This window comes from Papaver somniferum, chromosome 7 (assembly GCF_003573695.1).
Source record: "Papaver somniferum cultivar HN1 chromosome 7, ASM357369v1, whole genome shotgun sequence".
Lineage (NCBI taxonomy): Eukaryota > Viridiplantae > Streptophyta > Magnoliopsida > Ranunculales > Papaveraceae > Papaver > Papaver somniferum.
This window is the reverse complement of record NC_039364.1, coordinates 264,525,018-264,546,190: the sequence shown is the minus strand read 5'-3', so window position 1 is coordinate 264,546,190 and position 21,173 is coordinate 264,525,018. Positions and strand designations below refer to the sequence as shown.

Below are 21,173 nucleotides of genomic sequence, written 5' to 3'. Positions count from 1 at the left end.
ACTGTAATAGGGTGGACCATAGCATACTTGAAAGGAATTAGTCCTGCAGATTGTATGCACCACATCTACCTAGAAGAAGGTGCCAAAACCTCAAGAGAAATGCAGAGACGTTTAAATCCTAATATGAAGGAAGTTGTCCGCACTGAGGTTATCAAGTTATTAGATGCAGGTATCATATACCCCATATCTGATAGTAAATGGGTCAGCCCTGTCCAGGTTGTCCCAGAGAAGTCTGGGATTACGGTAGTTGCGAATGAGAATAATGAATTGATACCTACACGTGTTACCATCGGGTGGAGAGTATGTACAGACTACCGTAAGCTGAACTTAGCCTCTAGGAAAGACCACTTTCCTCTACCATTCATCGACCAGATGTTAGAAAGATTAGCTGACCACGACCATTATTGTTTCCTATATGGATACTCTGGTTCTAACTAAATCCCTATAGCACCGGAGGACCAAGAGAAAACAACCTTCACATGTCCATTTGGTACTTTTGCTTACAGGCGTATGCCTTTTGGGTTGTGTAATGCACCCGCAACATTCCAACGTTGCATGCTAAGTATCTTTTCGGACATGGTTGAGTGATTTCTCGAGGTCTTTATGGACGATTATTCGGTTTTTGGATCCTCTTTCGATGAATGTTTGCACCACCTTACACTAGTTCTAGAACGTTGTAAAGAAAAGAACTTAGTCCTTAATTGGGAAAAGTGTCATTTTATGGTTAAATCTGGAATAGTGTTAGGACATGTGGTGTCCTCTAAGGGAATAGAAGTTGATACATCCAAGGTTGACCTCATTTCAAAATTAATACCACCTAAGAATGTAACAGATGTTAGATCTTTCCTTGGCCATGCTGTATTTTACCGTCGTTTCATCAAAGACTTTAGCAAGATTGCCTTACCTCTGTCAAACCTACTTGCTAAAGATATTTCCTTTATATTTGATGAAGCCTGTGTTGAAGCTTTTGAGAAGCTTAAATTTTTATTGACTTCTGCCCCTATCATCCAACCACCCGATTGGAACCTCCCATTTGAACTCATGTGTGATGCGTCCGATTATGCGGTTGGTCATGGCCAACGACGTGATAAAGCACGTAGTGTGATTTATTATGCTAGTAGGACCCTAAAAGATGCCCAGTTGAACAACACAACCACTGAGAAATTAATGTTAGCCATCGTTTTTGCTTTGGAGAAATTTAGATCATATATCCTAGGGCCTAAGGTCATAATTTACTCTGATCCTGCCGCACTCAAATATCTCCTTTTAAAAAAGGACTCAAAACCTCGGCTGATTAGATAGGTTTTGCTTTTTCAAGAATTTACTCTAGATATTCGTGATAAGAAAGGGTTTGAAAATGTAGTGGTTGACCATTTATCCCGTATCCTTGATGAGACTAAAAATGATGAGAGACCGATCCTTGACACGTTCCCTGATGAACAATTATTTTCCATCTCTGAGTTAGCCTGGTTTGCTGACATTGTTAATTATTTGGTAACTGGTCAAATGCCTGACCATTGGTCTAAACAGGATAGAGTTAAATTCTTGTCTGAGGTTAAATACTTTTTGTTGGATGATCCGTACTTATTCAAATATTTCCCGGATCAGATCATCCGTTGTTGTATTCCTGACAACGAAATCTCCAGTGTTTTGACTTTTTGTCATTCTGGAGCTTGTGGGGGTCATTTTAGTTCTAGGAAAACAGCTGCAAAGGTTTTACAATCTGGTCTCTATTGGCCAACACTGTTTACGGACTCCCACCTATTTTGTCAAAGTTGTGATAGATGTCAAAAGTTAGGAAAGATGACCCGACGTAATATGATTCCACTTAGTCCTATACTAATAATAGAAATATTTGATGTGTGGGGAATATATTTTATGGGTCCCTTTGTCAATTCCTATGGTAACTTTTACATCTTATTAGCTGTTGACTATGTGTCTAAGTGGGTTGAAGCAATAGCTACCAAGACAAATGATCGCCACGTTGTGATTAAGTTTGTTAGAGACAATATTTTCTCTCGATTTGTTATGCCTAGAGAAATCATTAGTGATGGAGGTTCCCATTTTTGCAACCGGTCTTTTGAGACACTCATGAAGAAGTACTCCATTACCCATAAGGTTTCTACACCTTACCACCCACAAACTTGTGGTCAAGTTGAAGTGTCTAATAGGCAAATTAAACATATTTTAGAAAAGACCGTAAACCCTACCCGAAAGGATTGGTCTCTGCGCTTAGTAGAAGCATTGTGGGCTTACCGAACAGCTTTTAAGACTCCACTTGGGATGTCTCCATATAGACTTGTCTTCGGTAAAGCCTGCCACTTGCATGTAGAATTAAAACACCGAGCTTATTGGGCCATTAAACGACTAAACTTTGACCTACCTACTGCTGTTGATAACCGTAGACTTCAGCTCAATGAGTTAGAAGAAATTCGTAATGATTCTTACCAAAATGAATTTACAAGGAGAAAACCAAAGTTTTTCACGACAAATCGATTCTTCGAAAGTCGTTTACACCAAGCCAGAAAGTTCTCTTGTATAATTCTCGCCTTCACCTTTTTCCTAGTAAGCTTAGATCTCGTTGGACTGGCCCATTTTATGTCAAGACCGTGTATCCGCACGGTGCTGTTGAGGTTACGAACCATGATACTGGAGAGACTTTTAAAGTCAACGGTCAACGATTAAAACCATTTATCGAATTGACCAACCCTGAAGTGGAAAATAAAAATTTACAGGATCCCGTTTATCACGACAAATTTTCTGCAGGTACAGTCAAGTCTGGCTAAGACATTAAATTTAGCGCTTTATGGGAGGCAACCCATCTTTGTGGTACAAGGTCCTGGTAACATCTTTCCCTATCTCTTTTCTTTTGATCAGCATTTCTCTTTGTTCATGTATTCATATTTTTATATTTGGAACATCGAGGACTATGCTCAATTTAGGTTTGGGGGTAAGGGAGAAAATTTTGAGTTGTACCAAGAATCTCCAACATTTAGAGTCACATAGTATTCTTTTAGCTAAGTTTACATACTGTTTCTCACAGAAAAGATAGAAACTGGAATTGCTAGGGATAACATTCTATTGATATATTAGAGAAAAAGACATTGAGATCTTTGACATTCAGGAGAGAATATGTTCCTTTTAGAGGGTAATCGTGATGGACGTAACCATCCATAATGGGAAGACAATTAGGTCAGAAGGAAATGCCAGAAAGACAAAGCAACCTCCCATGTAGTCTTGGTTACTGGATTACGACTCTCTTTAAGTAGAAACTTATCATCATCAACAAGCGGAGCGACACCAAAATCTATGAAGAAAGTTGAAGACGTTCAAGGTTTATAAGAAACAATACAAAGAAAAGAAAAATTAAAAATCAAAGTTGAAGACTTAGATCAAAGAAAATCAAACGATGTAAGTTGTTGAAGTTCATGATACCAAGATATTTCAAGTTGCGAAGATCCAAGTACTAAAGTCCCTGTCTCATGGCCATGTAAATATTATCCTTGTTATTACTGCATACCCATAAAAAAAACAGAAAAATGAAAAATGAAAAAAAAAATAAAAAAAAATGAAAAATGAGAAATGAAAAAAAAAAAAAAAATACATTGTTTTGTTCAATAAGGCCATAGGGAATTAGAAATCTATAAGGAAGTTCAAGCAAGAAATCGAAGAGAGGAGTTAATTGTCAAGGTTCTACGAAGTTCAAGAGTCTATCATCAACAGTTGAAGCAGAAGAATTTCTACTAATCACTATGAGAGAGTCAAAAAGAGATGCATATTGGTTGCTTTGTTAGTCCGCTTTCCATCTGGCACAAGATCTTTCTAGCACTGGTTCAACTCATCACACGTAATTTTTCCAGCTGTGTAGGAGATGTCCCTCTCATCTTTATCTCTCCTAATCTTATCCAGCTGTAAAGCGGATGCATCTTACAATGTTTATCTAGCTGTATAGCGGATATCTCTTTATCTAGCAGTGTTGCGGATGTGTCTCCCCTTTTCCTATTCAGCTTTAGAGCGGATACCTTTAATATCTCTGGCATTTTAGTTACTTGGCGATAGGTTGAGAAACGTTATGTCCTCATAGCTCTTTGGATACTTGTGATTAATCATTGGAGTAAAAATTTTGTGGGTACACCTCTGGTAAACCCTCCCGAAAAATGCTTATTTTTTCTCGAGGACTAGAAAAATGTAGGTTTGGGGGTATTTGATGAGTGTGTAAACACTTCATTTTTACATCTTAATTTATATTTGTTTAGTTCTTTATTTTGTACAATTTGATGATTTTATTTGAGTTTTGCAGGATTTCATTTGTTTTAATAAGAGTGGAAAACTGGAATTACTACGAGCACCCATGAGAAATTAATGCGGACCTATGCAACCATCGTCCAAAGCTTGAGCTCTCATAGCCAATTGTGGTCCACCGTCTTGATCATGCAGCTAAAGGATGAAATGAGGAAAGTAATTAACGAAAGAGTATATTGGACAGTCAAGTGAGAATATATTCTACAAATACGTGCAATCCAAAGCCAGACAAATTTGGAAGGCTATACATACTCAAATAATTTGCATTGAATTAAATCTTTGGTAGATTAAACAATTAAGTCAAGTTTTGAATGGAGATGCCGATCACAATTGTCCTAATATGTTTACACCAAAGGCATAAACTGCTTGTAAGGAAAGAATATAATATTAACATCATTTCTATGTGGTATGAAGGATCAGTGGAATTAGTATGTCGACATCGTAAGAATTATTTTGCCGTGTACACAAGATTTGGAGTTAAATGCATACTTTTCTAATTAGGGAAGTATAAAGAAGTAGTGAGTATATAAAGGGGGGAGGTCGTTAGTTTTGGCACTTACAAAAAAATTTGGGAAGCTGCTCATGTTTTATTTTGGAAGTTTTTGGTCTTTCCATTATTTGTCCATTGTTTGGTGCTTGGTAAACTAAGAAAAAGAAGTGAATAAATCCATTGTAATCAAAATCAAGGCAAGTATTGCCTAGTTACATTACTTGGCACCGAAACAGCTCTGTCTTGTAAGCATCTCTATTCAAATAAATATGATGGTTTATTTTATTTTTTTGTTTAATTTTGCCATGAGTAGCTAAATCATTTTCTAGGATTAGAGAGGAAGTCCTACTATGTATGCTAATATGTTTTGATTATTTTCTATAACAATTTCTTTGGTCCTTATTCTCGATTTGTCACGATAATGATTTTCTTCATGTGCCATATAATGTTTAAATAGTGACTTATATATTCTTTATTAGAGACTAGCATTTTATAGTGAAGAAGATTGTTAATTCTTTGAAAAAAACAATTATTTGAAAAGATTTATTTTCCGAGACGTAATATTTGTTCTAAATCGTCTTGTGTAATTTTGGGAGAGTGTTATAGGGAATAGTTACAATCATTTAGCACGCGTAGTAGTGATAGAATCTTGACATCCTAGAATCCTTTAATTGAATACAAAAATTATTTTTAGCATTTCCATTATTTTAGAGTTTTATAAAAATCACAATCTTTAAGTTTAAAAAAAAACCTAATCTTTAAAAAGTCCGAGAAACGAATTCTTACTTCCACTGTAAAAACTACATCAGTTTTTGGCGCCGCCGACGCGGACTTGCCTTTATGTTAGGTTTTAGATTCCTTTTCTTTTTTTCCTATTATTATTATTTTTTTTTAATATTTTTTTTTATAATCTTTGATTTTACTTGGGTATATTCTTGTTTTTGTTGTGCAGGTATTTTTCTGCATTTATTGTGGAATTGCCTGCCAAAAGAGAGGTAAGTAATAAAACCCAAATGTTTGTATCAATTAATTCATTATTTGCTTAGATTTTAGAATCAATTTGTATATATATCCTTTATTTTTCTTTTATTTATTAAAAAAAAATATACGTGCACACACCAATTGCATTATTCGTCTGGCACCGATTTTAGGAAAACATGTGGTTTAGTACGATGAACCATCTGGGCGTTATCACCCGAAACACTGCGAACCTCAGCCCTGTACCTGTGACCAGTCTTTGACTGTAGGTATATTTTTGCTGTAGGTAACCCAAGCTTACCTGAAATAGTGAACCCTAGCTTTTGCATGTGCACGATTTTCTTGCTTCACTAGTATTATTGTTTGTGTATGCGACGTTGGAAACGGGTAGGAGATAGACTTGTAGAAAACGACCTTTTTGATTTGAGTCAGACCCGTTACACGGATTTCGGTAGTACTTCTATTTTTACCGAAATGGTTAATGAAAATGATGTGGATGAAGTCTCGCCAACCAAAACCCTTAGGGACCGTTTGAAGCCGTCTAGAGTGATACGTGAACCTGGGGTAGTTTTACTGGCCACTACGGTTAAGTTTGATATTAAACCAGGGACATTTGGAATGCTTCGAAATTTTAGGAGAATAGAGAACGAAAACCCGTATACCCACGTAAGGGACTTCGAAATGATCTGTGACACAATGAGTTACCCGAATGTCCCTAAAGATGTTCTTAAGTTGCGTTTCTTTCATTTTTCCCTAGAAGAGAGAGCCAATGAGTGGTACCATTTGATTCCCTCTAAAACAATCACCATCTGGGATGGCCTTATAGAGGCCTTTGTTAAGAAGTTATAATCACATCACAAGACTGCCACTGTTAGGCAGTTTATTCAAACCTTTAAGAAGAAAATAGGTGAGAGCCTACATGATTACGTAGAAAGATTTAATGAATTATTATAACAATGCCCGCACCATGGCTTTGATAAAGGATACATGGCCCAAATCTTATATGAGGGCCTAGATAGTGAAACCAGAATGCAGGTAGAAACAATGAGTGGTGGAGAATTCACCTATCAAGACCCAAATGAATGTTTTGACGAGTTCATCGAGCTAGCTGACAAGACTCGTCAATGGGCTTCAATGAGGGAGCCCGAAATATCTACGAACCCTATCCATAGGGTAAATAGAGTCGATAATGGGTCTGATATCCTTAGGCATCTAGAGGCCTTAGAGATGAACCAAGGGTCCAAATAGACTATAAGCTGTAACAGTGAGCCCAGAACCTATCCATGTACCATTTGTGGTGATCAAAGTCATATTGAACCTCACTGTCCTTTGTTTTACCCTAGTGAAACTACTCGTGACCAGGTTAGTGTCCTACATGGTGGTATGAACTCTAAATATGAGAATCGTCCCAAGTTCGACCCATACTCTAATACCTATAACCCCGGTTAAGGACATAACCCGAATTTCTCGTGGTCTAAAGGTAACCATCAAGGCGGCCCATCTAGCAACCCACCACCAAGTTTTTCTAGGAACCATACTCAATCCCAAGAACCAAGCCCAGTTGATCATAAGTTGACATCTCTAGAGGAATCTATGAAACTTTTAGCTCAAAGTGTTGTCCAAAGTAACCAAAAGTTTGATGACTCTGTCCAAATGAGTCAGCACAACCAACAGAATAATGCCCAAGCTATTAGCAACTTAGAAACTCAAATAAGTCAACTTTCAAACAGGTTAAATGATAAGGAGGATGAGACATTTCCAAGCCAAACGACTCCAAATCCGAAAGGAGTCAACCAGGGTAATAGGTCAGGTAGTTCTAACCACAACGAACATGTCAGAGCAGTTATCACCCTTAGGAGTGGTAAAACATTAGAGAACTCGGCAGAACCACCTAAGGATAGTAGTCCAGCTGCAAAAGAGACTGAGGTTGACCAAACTTTTCCTAAAGACCCTATTTATCCTGAGAGTGCTAAGAGTCCAAGTGAGGAAGCTACCCCTGAGCGAGTGTACATACCACCTGCACCATTTCCTCAGAGACTCGCTAAGAAAAAGCCAAGTACATATGCTGAAATCCTAGACATCTTTAAGCAAGTTAAGATCAAACTGCCATTGTTAGATGCAATAAAACATGTACCGACTATTGTCAAGTTCCTAAAAGAGATGTGTACTATCAAGAGAGACGCTAGTGTCCATAAGAAGGCCTTCTTGACCCAACAAGTTAGTTCCATAATCTCACAAAAGTACCCAATAAAATTTAAATATCCTGGTTGTCCTACTGTCACATGTGTCATAGGTAAACAAACGATAGACAATGCTCTATTAGATCTTGGGTCTAGTGTGAACCTTTTACCTTTCTCGGTATATGAACAACTTGGACTAGGGGAGATGAAACCAACTAGGATAACACTACAGTTAGCCGGTAGGTCAGTCAAAATCCCACGTGAAATTATTGAAGATGTTTTGGTTCAGGTAAAAAACTTTATCTATCCAGTTGACTTTGTGATTTTAGACACTTAACCTGTCTCTAGTCAAGATATCAGTATCCCAATAATCCTAGGTCGTCCGTTTCTAGCCACTGCAAATGCAGTCATATATTGTCAAACTGGCCTAGTAGAATTTTCATTTGGGAATCAGAAAATCTCGGTGAACGTTTTTAAGGCATTACAAGCCCCACCAGATCCCCGACACTATGAGTCTATATGCATGATTGGTTCTCTAGTTTAGAATACCTTTACCACCAATAGTGTTAGCGATCCTTTAGAGGCGTGCTTGGCCCACTTTGGAGCCTACTAGGATGAGGATAGTCATTTTGAAGAAGTTAATGCGTTGTTATATTCTGCGCCGGTAATGAATTATGGTAAATGGCAGCGTAAACCAGAACCTCTTCCGCCGACCATAGATAAACCCCTTCCATCATCAGTTAAGGCCCCCACCCTTGAATTAAAGCCGCTACCAGATACACTGAAATATGTATTTCTTGGTAGTGAAAAATACTCTTCTTGCCATAATTTCCTCTGACTTAGATCCCGATCAGGAAAGCAGACTAGTTAGTGTTTTCCGAGAGCACAAGAATGCAATAGGGTGGACCATAACAGACTTGAAAGGAATTAGTCCTGCAGATTGTATGCACCACATCTACCTAGAAGAAGGTGCCAAAACCTCAAGAGAAATGCAGAGACGTTTAAATCCTAATATGAAGGAAGTTGTCCGCACTGAGGTTCTCAAGTTATTATATGCAGGTATCATATACCCCATATATGATAGTAAATGGGTCATCCCTGTCCAGGTTGTCCCAAAGAAGTCCGGGATTACGGTAGTTGCGAATGAGAATGATGAATTGATACCTACACGTGTTACCACCGGGTGGAGAGTATGTACAGACTACCGTAAGATGAACTCAGCCTCTAGGAAAGACCACTTTACTCTACCATTCATCGACCAAATGTTAGAAAGATTAGCTGGCCACAGCCATTATTGTTTCCTAGATGGATACTCTGGTTATAACCAAATCCCTATAGCACCGGAGGACCAAGAGAAAACAACCTTCACATGTCCATTTGATACTTTTGCTTACAGGCATATGCCTTTTGGGTTGTGCAATGCACCCGCAACATTCCAACGTTGCATGCTAAGTATCTTTTCGGACATGGTTGACTGATTTATCGAGGTCTTTATGGACGATTTTTCGGTTTTTGGATCCTCTTTCGATGAATGTTTGCACCACCTTACACTAGTTATAGAACGTTGTAAAGAAAAGAACTTAGTCCTTAATTGGGAAAAGTGTCATTTTATGGTTAAATCTGGAATAGTGTTAGGACATGTGGTGTCCTCTAATGGAATAGAAGTTGATAAAGCCAAGGTTGACTTAATTTCAAAATTAAGACCACCTAAGAATGTAACAGATGTTAGATCTTTCCTTGTCCATGCTGGATTTTACCATCATTTCATCAAAGACTTTAGCAAGATTGCCTTACCTCTGTCAAACCTACTTGCTAAAGATATTTCCTTTATATTTGATGAAGCCTGTGTTGAAGCTTTTGAGAAGCTTAAATTTTTATTGACTTCTGCCTCTATCATCGAACCACCTGATTGGAACCTGCCATTTGAACTCATGTGTGATGTGTCTGATTATGCGGTTGGTCTTGTCCAACGACGTGATAAAGCACCTAGTGTGATTTATTATGCTAGTAGGACCCTAAACGATGCCCAGTTGAACTACATAACCACTGAGAAAGAAATGTTAGCCATCGTTTTTGCTCTGGAGAAATTTATATCATATCTCCTAGGGCCTAAGGTCATAGTTTACTATGATCATGCCGCACTCAAATATCTCCTTTTAAAAAAGTACTCAAAACCTCGGCTGATTAGATGGGTATTGCTTTTTCAAGAATTTACTCTAGATATTCGTGATAAGAAAGGGTATGAAAATGTAGTGGTTGACCATTTATCCCGTATCCTTGATGAGACTAGAAATGATGAGAGACCGATCCTTGACACGTTCCCTGATGAACAATTATTTTCCATCTCTGAGTTATCCTGGTTTGCTGACATTGTTTATTATTTGGTAACTGGTCAAATGCCTGACCATTGGTCTAAACAAGATAGAGTTAAATTCTTGTCTGAGGTTAAATACTTTTTCTGGGATGATCCGTACTTATACAAATATTGCCCTGATCAGATCATCCGTCGTTGTATTCCTGACAACGAAATCTCCAATGTTTTGACTTTTTGTCATTCTGGAGCTTGTGGGGGTCATTTTAGTTCTAAGAAAACAGCTGCAAAGGTTTTACAATCTGGTCTCTATTGGCCAACACTGTTTACGGACTCCCACCTATTTTGTCAAAGTTATGATAGATGTCAAAAGTTAGGAAAGATGACCCGACATAATACGATTCCACTTAGTCCTATACTAATAATAGAAATATTTGATGTGTGGGGAATAGATTTTATGGGTCCCTTTGTCGATTCCTATGGTAACTTATACATCTTATTAGTTGTTGACTATGTGTCTAAGTGGGTTGAAGCAATAACTACCAAGACAAATGATCGCCACATTGTGATTAAGTTTGTTAGAGACAATATTTTCTCTAGATTTGGTATGCCTAGAGCAATAATTAGTGATGGAGGTTCCCATTTTTGCATTCGGTCTTTTGAGACACTCATGAAGAAGTACTCCATTACCCATAAGGTTTCTACACCTTACCACCCACAAACTTGTGGCCAAGTTGAAGTGTCTAATAGGCAAATTAAACATATTTTAGAAAAGACCGTAAACCCTACCCGAAAGGATTGGTCTCTGCGCTTAGTAGAATCATTGTGGGCTTACCGAACCACTTTTAAGACTCCAGTTGGGATGTCTCCATATAGACTTGGCTTCGGTAAAGCCTGCCACTTGCCTGTAGAATTAGAACACCGAGCTTATTGGGCCATTAAACGGCTAAACTTTGACCTACCTACTGCTGGTGATACCGTAGACTTCATCTCAATGAGTTAGAAGAAATTCGTAATGATTCTTACCAAAATGAATTTACAAGGAGAAAACCAAATTTTTTCACGATAAATCGATTCTTTGAAAGTCGTTTACACCAGGCCAGAAAGTTCTCTTGTATAATTCTCGCCTTCACCTTTTTCCTGGTAAGTTTAGATCTCGTTGGACTGGCCCATTCTATGTCAAGACCGTGTATCTGCACGGTGCTGTTGAGGTTACGAACCATGATACTGGAGAGACTTTTAAAGTCAACGGTCAGCGGTTAAAACCATTTGTCGAATTGACCAACCCTGAAGTGGAAGATACAAATTTACAGGATCTCGTTTATCACGACTAATTTTCTGCAGGTACAGTCAAGTCTGGTTGAAGACATTAAATTTAGCGCTTTATGGGAGGCAACCCATCTTTGTGGTACATGGTCCTGGTAACATCTTTCCCTATCTCTTTTATTTTGATCAGCATTTCTCTTTGTTCGTGTATTCATATTTTTATATTTGGAACATCGAGGGCTATGCTCAATTTAGGTTTGGGGGTAAGGGAGAAAATTTTGAGTTGTACCAATAATCTCCAACATTTAGAGTCACATAGTATTCTTTTAGCTAAGTTTACATACTCTTTCACACAGAAAAGATAGAAATTGGAATTGCTGGGGATAACATTCTATTGAGACATTAGAGAAAAAGACATTGAGATCTTTGACATTCAGGAGAGAATATGTTCCTTTTAGAGGGTAATCGTGATGGACGTAACCATCCATGATGGGAAGACAATTAGGTCAGAAGAAAATGCCAGAAAGACAAAGCAATCTCCCATGTAGTCTTGGTTACTGGATTACGACTCTCTTTCAGTAGAAACTTATCATCATCAACAAGCGGAACGACATCAAAATCTATGAATAAAGTTGAAGACGTTCAAGGTTTATAAGCAACAATACAAAGAAAAGAAAAATTCAAAATCAAAGTTGAAGGCTTAGAGCAAAGAAAATCAAACGATGTAAGTTGTTGAAGTTCATGATACGAAGATATTTCAAGTTGCGAAGATCCAAGTACTAAAGTCCCTGTCTCATGGCCATGTAAATATTAGCCTTGTTATTACTGCATACCCATAAAAAAAACAGAAAAATGAAAAATGAAAAAAAAAATAAAAACAAATAAATAAAAAAAAATGAAAAATGAGAAATGAAAAAAAAAAGAAAAAAAAATACATTGTTTTGTTCAATAAGGCCACAGGGAATTAGAAATCTATAAGGAAGTTCAAGCATGAAATCGAAGAGAGGAGTTAATTGTCAAGGTTCTACGAAGTTCAAGAGTCTATCATCAACAGTTGAAGCCGAAGAATTTCTACTAATCACTATGAGAGAGTCAAAAAGAGATGCATATTGGTTGCTTTGTTAGTCCGCTTTCCATCTGGCACAAGATCTTTCTATCACTGGTTCAACTCATCACACGTAATTTCTACTAATCACTATGAGAGAGTCAAAAAGGACTAATGATCGTTACGTTCCACAAAATGAAACTTTTGATGATAGGAAAAATGATAGAAATCAAGAGAACGGAAAACCTCAGGGACGAAATAATCAAGATGGAAAAGGGAATCGAGAGGAAGGAAGGAGAATTTTACATGAGAGAGAAGCTCAAAGAAATCAACAAACAATTGAAGAAGAAATTGAAAGACACTATGCTGAACAAGTACGTTTAACTCGCAAACGTGAAAGATTGAGAGCGGAAATGGAAGAACAAGAGCTGCAGGAGGCGATTCGCCGGAATAATCACGACAATCGAGAAAGAAGGCGTACACAAAACCAGAATAACGGTAATCTCAATGAAGAGTATGATAGAGTACAGAGGAGGGCTGAAAGACAACAAATGTAATTGATAAGAAATGAACAAAATCATGGAAGGGAAAATGAGAGACATCATCATATGAGAATTCAAGATAGAGATGAGGAAGAGAATCGCAGGAGAATACGAGATGAGGATGATGAAGAAGAAATGAAAATTTTCGCGAGAGAAGAAAGACATGAATGCAGAAGAAGGGTGGAGAAATTAAAAAGACCAATGGATCAAAATTTAGGCGTAAATGAACAAATCTTAAAAGAATTGGAAGAAATGAGAGGAATGCTAAATAATAGAGGGGAAATAGGTAGAAGACAATTAGACTAAGCTATAGAAGAAGCTGCGAAAACTCCATTTACAAGAAAAGTACAACTAGGAGGAATACTCCCTAAATGCAATTTGCCTGCGTTAACCAAAATCTTTGATGGAACAACTTGTGCAATTCAACACATCAAAGCCTATGTGAGATGCATGTTACAGTGGGAAAATCGTGATGCCGTATTGTGCAAGTATTTTTCATCCAGTCTAACAGGAGAGGCGTTAAAATGGTTCGAAGGTCTACCAAAAAATACAATAACATCTTTCAATCATTTGCAGACCACATTATTGGGGGCATATATAAGTAACAATTCTTCGCGACCTGGTATTGAAGATGTGTTTGAATTAAAACAAAGGATTGGCGAAAGTTTGAAGCATCTAACCAAAAGGTGGAGGACTATGTGTAGTGATATGGATGGCCGTGTGGATGAGAGATATATTATCTTGTCATTCATCAATGCTATGTTCGCAACCAATCTATTGTATGTCCAAATTTTCAGAGTCAAGAACACAATCACAATGACCGAACTGCGAGAACTTCAGGAAGAGTATATTGCTCTAGAAGAAAGGAAAAATGAGATGGAATCATACCCAGTTGCGAATACCAGTTCACAAGCAGCGAATGCAAGCTTATTACCCAAACTAATAAACATAGTGGCGAGCACTTCGCAAGGACAACAAGAAAAGGTGACGGGAAACAATCAACAAAAACTGGTGGCTATGGGAAGCCGAGATCAAGAGGAGTATGAAAGAGAAAGAAATTTCTACAATCGTGGTGGAAATAACAAGATTCAAGGACTTGATCAGCCGCAAGAAACTTATGGAGGTCATAGGCAAAACTATCATAGAGGACATGGAAGCCACAAGATAGTGTAGGAGGATATCAAGATGCCACCTCTAAATGCAAGCGTGGAGAAAATATGGGAAGCTATAATTTTAATGGAGAATATATCAACACCATGGAACATGGGAACTGAAGCACCTCCAAGCAACAGAAGTCATGAGTTCTGTTCTTATCATCATTTCCATAGACATACTACAAATGATTGCAGAAATATAAAGAGAATTATTCTAAGAATGATAGATCAAGGAAAGCTAAACCACTTTCTGGTAGGGCATCCACAATCTCAACCATTGCCTCCACCACTACTAGAGCATCACAGAGTAAACGCGGTAAAAGAAAAGGAAACATTCTTCGTAGAAGTTGGTGCAAAAGCAAAGAATCTATTCTGTCACTCTATCGTACATTCATACAAGACAATTGAATATTTTCATGACAACGTTTTGAGTAGAGTGTTAGCAAGTGACAATCATGGAAGAGAAATTATGAATATTGCGAAAATCACGCCGCTAGAGGAATGGCAGAAACAGACTATTTCTTTTACCGCAGAAGAAGTCCCTGAAGGTGGAGAAGTACATGACAATCCATTAGTGGTAAAATTAGAAATTAATCCAAAACCTAAAGAAGATGAAGATGATGAAGTTGAAGATTCATGGGCAATTAATAGAATTCTGATCGATACTGGAAGCTCTGTGAATATCTTATTCTATCATACTTATAAACCATGGGAGGGAGAGATGATGATCTTATACCATCAACATATAAGATATATGGTTTTAATGGTACTGCCAACAAGCCTAAAGGGGAAGTTACTATGTGAATCCCATTGAAGGGGATATATTCTGAAATCCTGTTATGTGTCGTTGACATAGAATCACCCTACAATGCATTGATTAGACGACCTTGGCTACATGGGATTCTAGGTGTAGCTTCAACTTTCCACCAGTGCATCAAGTTCCCTCATCCCAGCAGTGTAGGAATCATAAAGGGAGATTGGGTAGAAGGAAAGAAATGTTACGAAACTGAGGTAGAATCCTGTGAAGGAAGAGCAACCAAGAAGGAAAGTTGGCGACACAAAATCAGAGAGACACAAAGAAGTGAGAGGTTGATGGTGGATGCCATCGAACAAAAAGAAGAAGAAATGTTGTGAGGCTGATTCTAGTTCAAAGTAAGAAATTGTGAACATTTTACTATCAATGAAGCAATAGTAGAGAATAACAAAGAGGCAAAGAATGGCGAAAGTAATAAAAATAAGAAGTGTATGAATGATTGATTTTTTGCGACACTCTCGCAACAAATAAAATTCTCAAAAATACATTTTATTGAATAACAAAATTGAGAGTACGAAATGCAAATACAATATGATGATATAAGAGAACTTCGCAGAGATAATAAATTCTACAAAAGACAATCAGAGAACAATGACAAAAGAGAAAGGGGCGAACCTTTATGGCGTACACCCTAGTTCGTGAATAAAATTTCGCAAGAGGAAAATGTAAGACCTAAAGTACGTTATATAAGGGGGTACCTGTTGCATGGCTCAGGGAAAGGCTACACCGTCACTGGAACCTGAGTCATGAAGATTTGGGGTCAATAAAGCCCATCCGGGAGAGGCACCAAGGAGTGCAGAATCTAACCAAGGCGCCGAGGTACACAATTGAGTCAAGAGTGCCAGGGGCGTCTCGAGCGTACCTTGCCATTCTTGACAAGTCTTGGCTTATACTGCACTCGACCCGAAGAAAACCCCACTTAGGGTGCAGTATCGTAACCATAAACCCTATAGGTAAAAGGGATAAAAGGCTTCGAAAACAACTGGTTGTTGTTAAGACCGGATGGGAGGATCCAACCTTGTATGGTAGAGGTACGCCTCCTTGAAGGGGCAACCAGGGGGAAGATAAGGGCGGCACCCTCCATTAGGGAGCTGATAAGTGTCTTAAGACGCAAATGTCATGAGGCTTTTTACTCGAAAGGGTATTAAGGCTTGTCATATTTGTGCGACAATCCTGAAGAGGCAATAATACTAAAGAGAAAGATAAGACGAGATCAATGCGTTTTCGCATGAAAGTGCGAAGACGTCCTGCGATTTCGTCGCACGACGACAATGTGATGGGGCTTTATTTTCGCAAGAATATTTAGGCATGTTATATTGTCGCAACAATCCTGAAGAGGAAATAATACAAGGACGTCCTGCGATTTTGTCGCAATGACAAGAGGTGGCATAATAATACATTTAACTAGGAAGGCAAAATAAGACCACACAAGAATGAAATTTTGAAAAGAATCAAAATTCACTTCGCATATGATTGCGAAATTATACAAAAACAACTGCGAAGCTGAGGCACAAAATAAGAGAAATCTGCAAAATCTCTCATTTGAATACAAATAACAGAGGCAAGTATGGGAATGAATGAAATCAAAAAATATTATTTGTCTCCACATGATAAATTTACGCAGAAAGATAAAAATTGATGATTATATTGATTATCTATATTGCAAGGAAAAATTGTTTTAATGAATGCAGGTCAAAATAAAAGAAACTTATATATTAAGGAATATGGGGATCCAAGAGAATTCGCAAGTATACGAAAACACGGAATAAATGCACAAGTGTTACAGAAGATCAAAGAAAGAAACAAATACTACTTCTTAGTTGATTCTTCATCATCTCCATCAGATTTGCTCTCTTCTTCATCCTCATCAGAACCTTTACCTCCATCAGAATCTTCATCACCATCAGATTCTTCATCATCAGCTTCACTATCAGAGATGATCAGACTTGGGGTGTTCTTTGGGATCTTCTCTGAGAGACAAGGATAATCAGAGTGAGGAATACTATGGTCATTGCAAACCGTTTGAATAGTTTGATTGCGAAAATGCAGAGCGTCATTCTTAAAGTTCGCAACAGTGATCTTGAATTGACTTTTCAATCTAGAATATTTATCATTGCGAGAAGAAAGACTCTTTGCGAATTCCCCTTTCTCAGCTTCAAGTTCTTCAATTCTATGGCGATATCTACTCTCAGAACCTGCGAACAAAAGACAATCAATTAATAATTTAGTGAGAACTCAAAAGAGACAAAAGACTAGTAAAAAAGAACAATTTGTGACCTTCTCTGTCAGAAATCATATCTCTAATCAAGGATGTATGCTCAGCTTGGAGACTAATATTTACGCCTAAATCCTTTCTGGCATCATCTAAGATTTTCGCAGCCCAAGCGAACTCATCATCATTATTTATGAGAAGACGAGAACGAAATTGGTTTTCTCTCTCCCTAAGCACATCATTTTGACGATTGGCTTCATCTCGTTCAAGTTGAACCTCAAGAAGGATCTCTTTGAATTTTGCCAAAGCCTTAACACCTTGATCAGAGATACGATCTTTATCATTTATAAGTTTGCTATCTCGGTTCTTAATTTATTGATCTTCTCTTTATAATTGAGATAAAAACGTTTCAATTGGTTGGATAAACCTAAACTAGATCTATGATCAATCTCTAAGAGGCGAAATTTGGATTTAAGTTCATTCAAAGACAGAGATGAAATTTTATCATTACAGAAACTATTCAAATATTTATTAAGATGTTCAAGAAGAGTGTCATTATCTAGGGCATCAGGAAATGAACGAAGAAGAGTGGCTTCATCAGAAAGGCCATAAATTTCTGCAAAAAGGATTAATCAAATAAGATAAGACAATAAGATGAATGAATGAAAGGAAAAGAGAAAAATTGCATACCATAGAGATGATCATTAGTTTTTTGAAGAGTAGAAATTTTGTTCCTTTGCGAACAAGTGTCGGTTTCCTTTAACTTTAGCTTCTAATCGTTCGTTCTTCTCACGAAGACCTTTAACTTCAGCTTCTAATTGTTCGTTCTTCTCACGAAGACCCTTAGCTTCAGTTTCCAGTTCTTCATTCTTCATATGAAATTGAAGATTCTTCTTTTCAAAAATTTCACGTCTCCTCTCCAAATCTGAGGCAACAGCGAAAGAAGCTTTTCCAGCCTGCGAAGAAAATACAAACAATAATTAAAATAAAAAGACAATTTGAGTCACAATAATGAAGAAGTAAAAAGACGAAGGCATACCAAAATATTGATAGAATTTAGGAAGCTAGGATTCACTGATCTGGAGACCCCACGAAGAGAACTATCACCATCCAACAAGGGAGTATCGCAAATAGTTGCGAGAGCTTTGCATGTACTGGCAAGGAAATTATCTTCCATCCTTTGACAAGAATCAGAGAAGATACCAGATAACTGTGACATAGAGGATTCAGGTGGAGAATCTTTATTCGCAGCAGAGTCGCCATCATCATCTTTGTTGTCTTTATCATCCTCAGAACCATCAGGGAAATGAACATCTGAAGGAGGAGGAGAATTCCCTCTCTTTCTTTTCTTTGAAGAGGATGCAGATGATTTTCCTTTGCGAAGAATATCTTTACCCTTATCACCAGCCGTCGCAGCTTTGGTGGGTTCTTCTGCTTCAGCAATAACCTTCACACACAAATGAAGATAAGAAATAGAGGAAACAATATATTGTTTAAAATCATAAAAGAATATTTCTTACCTCATCTGTGTATGAGCGAAGACCTAGCAAGGTATTGGCTTTCCCAGTCCTGCGGTAGCTATCTTTCAATTTCTAGATCTGTAGAGTGTCGCAAGAATCAGCGAACAAAAGAGTAAAGATAAATAAAGAAACATAAAGTGGGCGAAATTGGAATAAATATACATCTTTCACTTTATCAGGCCAAGAGAATACCCAGGGTCGATAAGCGGTGAGATTCGCAGGAATGACATTAGAACCAACAATATAGGGTCCTTTCAGTATCAAGGGGAAGACGCACCATTTATCATCTTTGGATTAGGGAGGGGTTTTATTTATTCCAGAATGCCAATCAATTTCATGTATGAGCATTTTATCTTCATCAATAACATCCTTCATTTTCAAGCGAACACCCCAACGAGTATTCTCCTTCTTCATAGATATTAGTTCATAATTTTCGAAGAAATTCGCTACTGTGTACTTCTCAGCGACTATCTCCAAGTATGCGGATTTCGGATCTCTAAGATCTTTAGGATAAAGAGATCCTTTACCAGCACCGCGCTTAGCAAACTCCAATATCAGACGGATGCAATCCCCACTTAATTGGAAGATAGCTCGCGAAAAATTCGAATGAGCAAGAATTTCATAAAATAGAGGAATGTCAGGGTTATAAAGAGGAATAGGGAGACCTGCAAGAATTTTACCCAGCGAGACTATAATTATCTGATCATCAAAGTGATGATCAGAGAAAAATTTAATGGAAAGAATTGATTTGGCACTTTCACCAGGAATGGTAGAAAGTGTGAAACCTCTCTCGGCAAGATCTTATTGAACTTCCTTCAAGGTTTTCTCATGCTTTTGACCGCTTGGAGGCATATTTGAATACAAAGTATGGGAATGAATGAAGAATTAAGAAGATTGAAGAAAGAAGATAGAAGAAAAATTACAGTAGAGGAATTTACGGAGAAAATGATGAAGTTGCAAAGAAGATAAAAAGAGAGTAGAAATAGAGAAAAGAAGAGTAAGAAAGAGTATATATAGAGGAAATGTTTTCGAGAAGATAAACACAATTAAGGCGAAAGACGTGAACGGTTGAGAAGAAGCGGTTACAAAAGACGTGTCAAGAAACAAATGGAAGAAAAGATACGTGTAATAAATGAAGGATACGAAGAGATGGATAACTGCGGCATTTCTCATATCATTCTCTTCTTCGCAGAGACGACATGAGAAGAGGCAAGATGTAGGATTAGAATCTCGCAGCTGTCACACTTTAGCGAAATTATTAACAACATAACACAACAATGTCGCAAAGAAATTTCAGAAACGACATAATAAACATCATCATCTAAATCATGAGAAAAATATGATGGACTTGCGAAAATTAGGAAGTGTGCGAGATTAATATTTGTAAGGTTGCGAGAATATCGCAAGCCATATCCGAAAATAAAGGACAGATTAGCTGTCATCCACTATATAATTCCCTATAAATAGCCATTCAGTTGTAAACGAAAAGGAGGGAGGTCTTTTTAGAGAGAGGAATAAAAACAATTAGGGGGAGAAAATCAAGAGTGGTTGTTGTTCTTAATACCTTTATCTTTTCTTGTAAGATTGTTCAAAGATTCATCAATAAAATTAAGATTGTTAATCCAAAAATGAGTTGAATGTTAATGAAATCTTGCGAGGGGTGTAGTGTAGGATTTCCTGCAACTACAAAACTCTCTTTTAAGATCAAGTTTTCTTCTTCCAAACTTTTGACCTTCTCAAGCGTAATAACTAGATCATTCTTGGATGATTCACATTGAATTTTGAGATCTTCTCGTTCCGAATCAAATAAAAAGTTCATCTCAATATTCTCCAAGTTATCTAGCTTTGCTTGAAGAGTAACTTCCCGATCTCGACCTTCGGAAATTTCTTCTTAAATCTTTCGTATTTCGTTGAGATAATCTCTTGCACCAATAGAATCAAGTTGGTCTTGCAAGTCTTTATTCCGACTACGAAGTCTGTCATATTTAACTTTCTCACTAAAAATGGTGCTTTCAGCCTCCGAGAGTTTCCGATGACTTTATTTAATAAGATTATTAGCTACTGGATCATCGTGGAACACTTCTTCGTCAGAATCAGAATCAGTATCAGAAAGAATTTTTCTAGAAGCTAATGCAACCTCGCCTATGAGCTCTTGAGGATTATAATATTAAGGTCCATCATCAAGAGTAGGCAAATCTGCTGCATATTTCGATTGTCTACGACTCCAGCTATGACATACTGCAGACAAGTGCCCGAAACCACGACAGTTATAGCATTGTACATCATCCTTAGAAGATGTTACACTTTTAGAGAAACTCTTTTTCCTGTCTCTCAAGAATTTTCTAAATTGTCGTGGAGT

At 37.5% G+C, this 21,173-nt stretch overlaps 1 protein-coding gene across 1 annotated transcript; it reads left to right on the top strand.

Annotated features, from left to right (window-relative positions):
• The first annotated feature begins 7,363 nt into the window (after positions 1 to 7,363).
• Positions 7,364 to 9,428, top strand: LOC113296509. The gene is made up of 2 exons (XM_026544812.1): positions 7,364 to 8,239; positions 8,805 to 9,428. Exons 1-2 carry the CDS (start codon positions 7,364 to 7,366, stop codon positions 9,426 to 9,428), a joined length of 1,500 nt encoding a protein of 499 aa, XP_026400597.1.
• Positions 9,429 to 21,173: the final 11,745 nt, after the last annotated feature.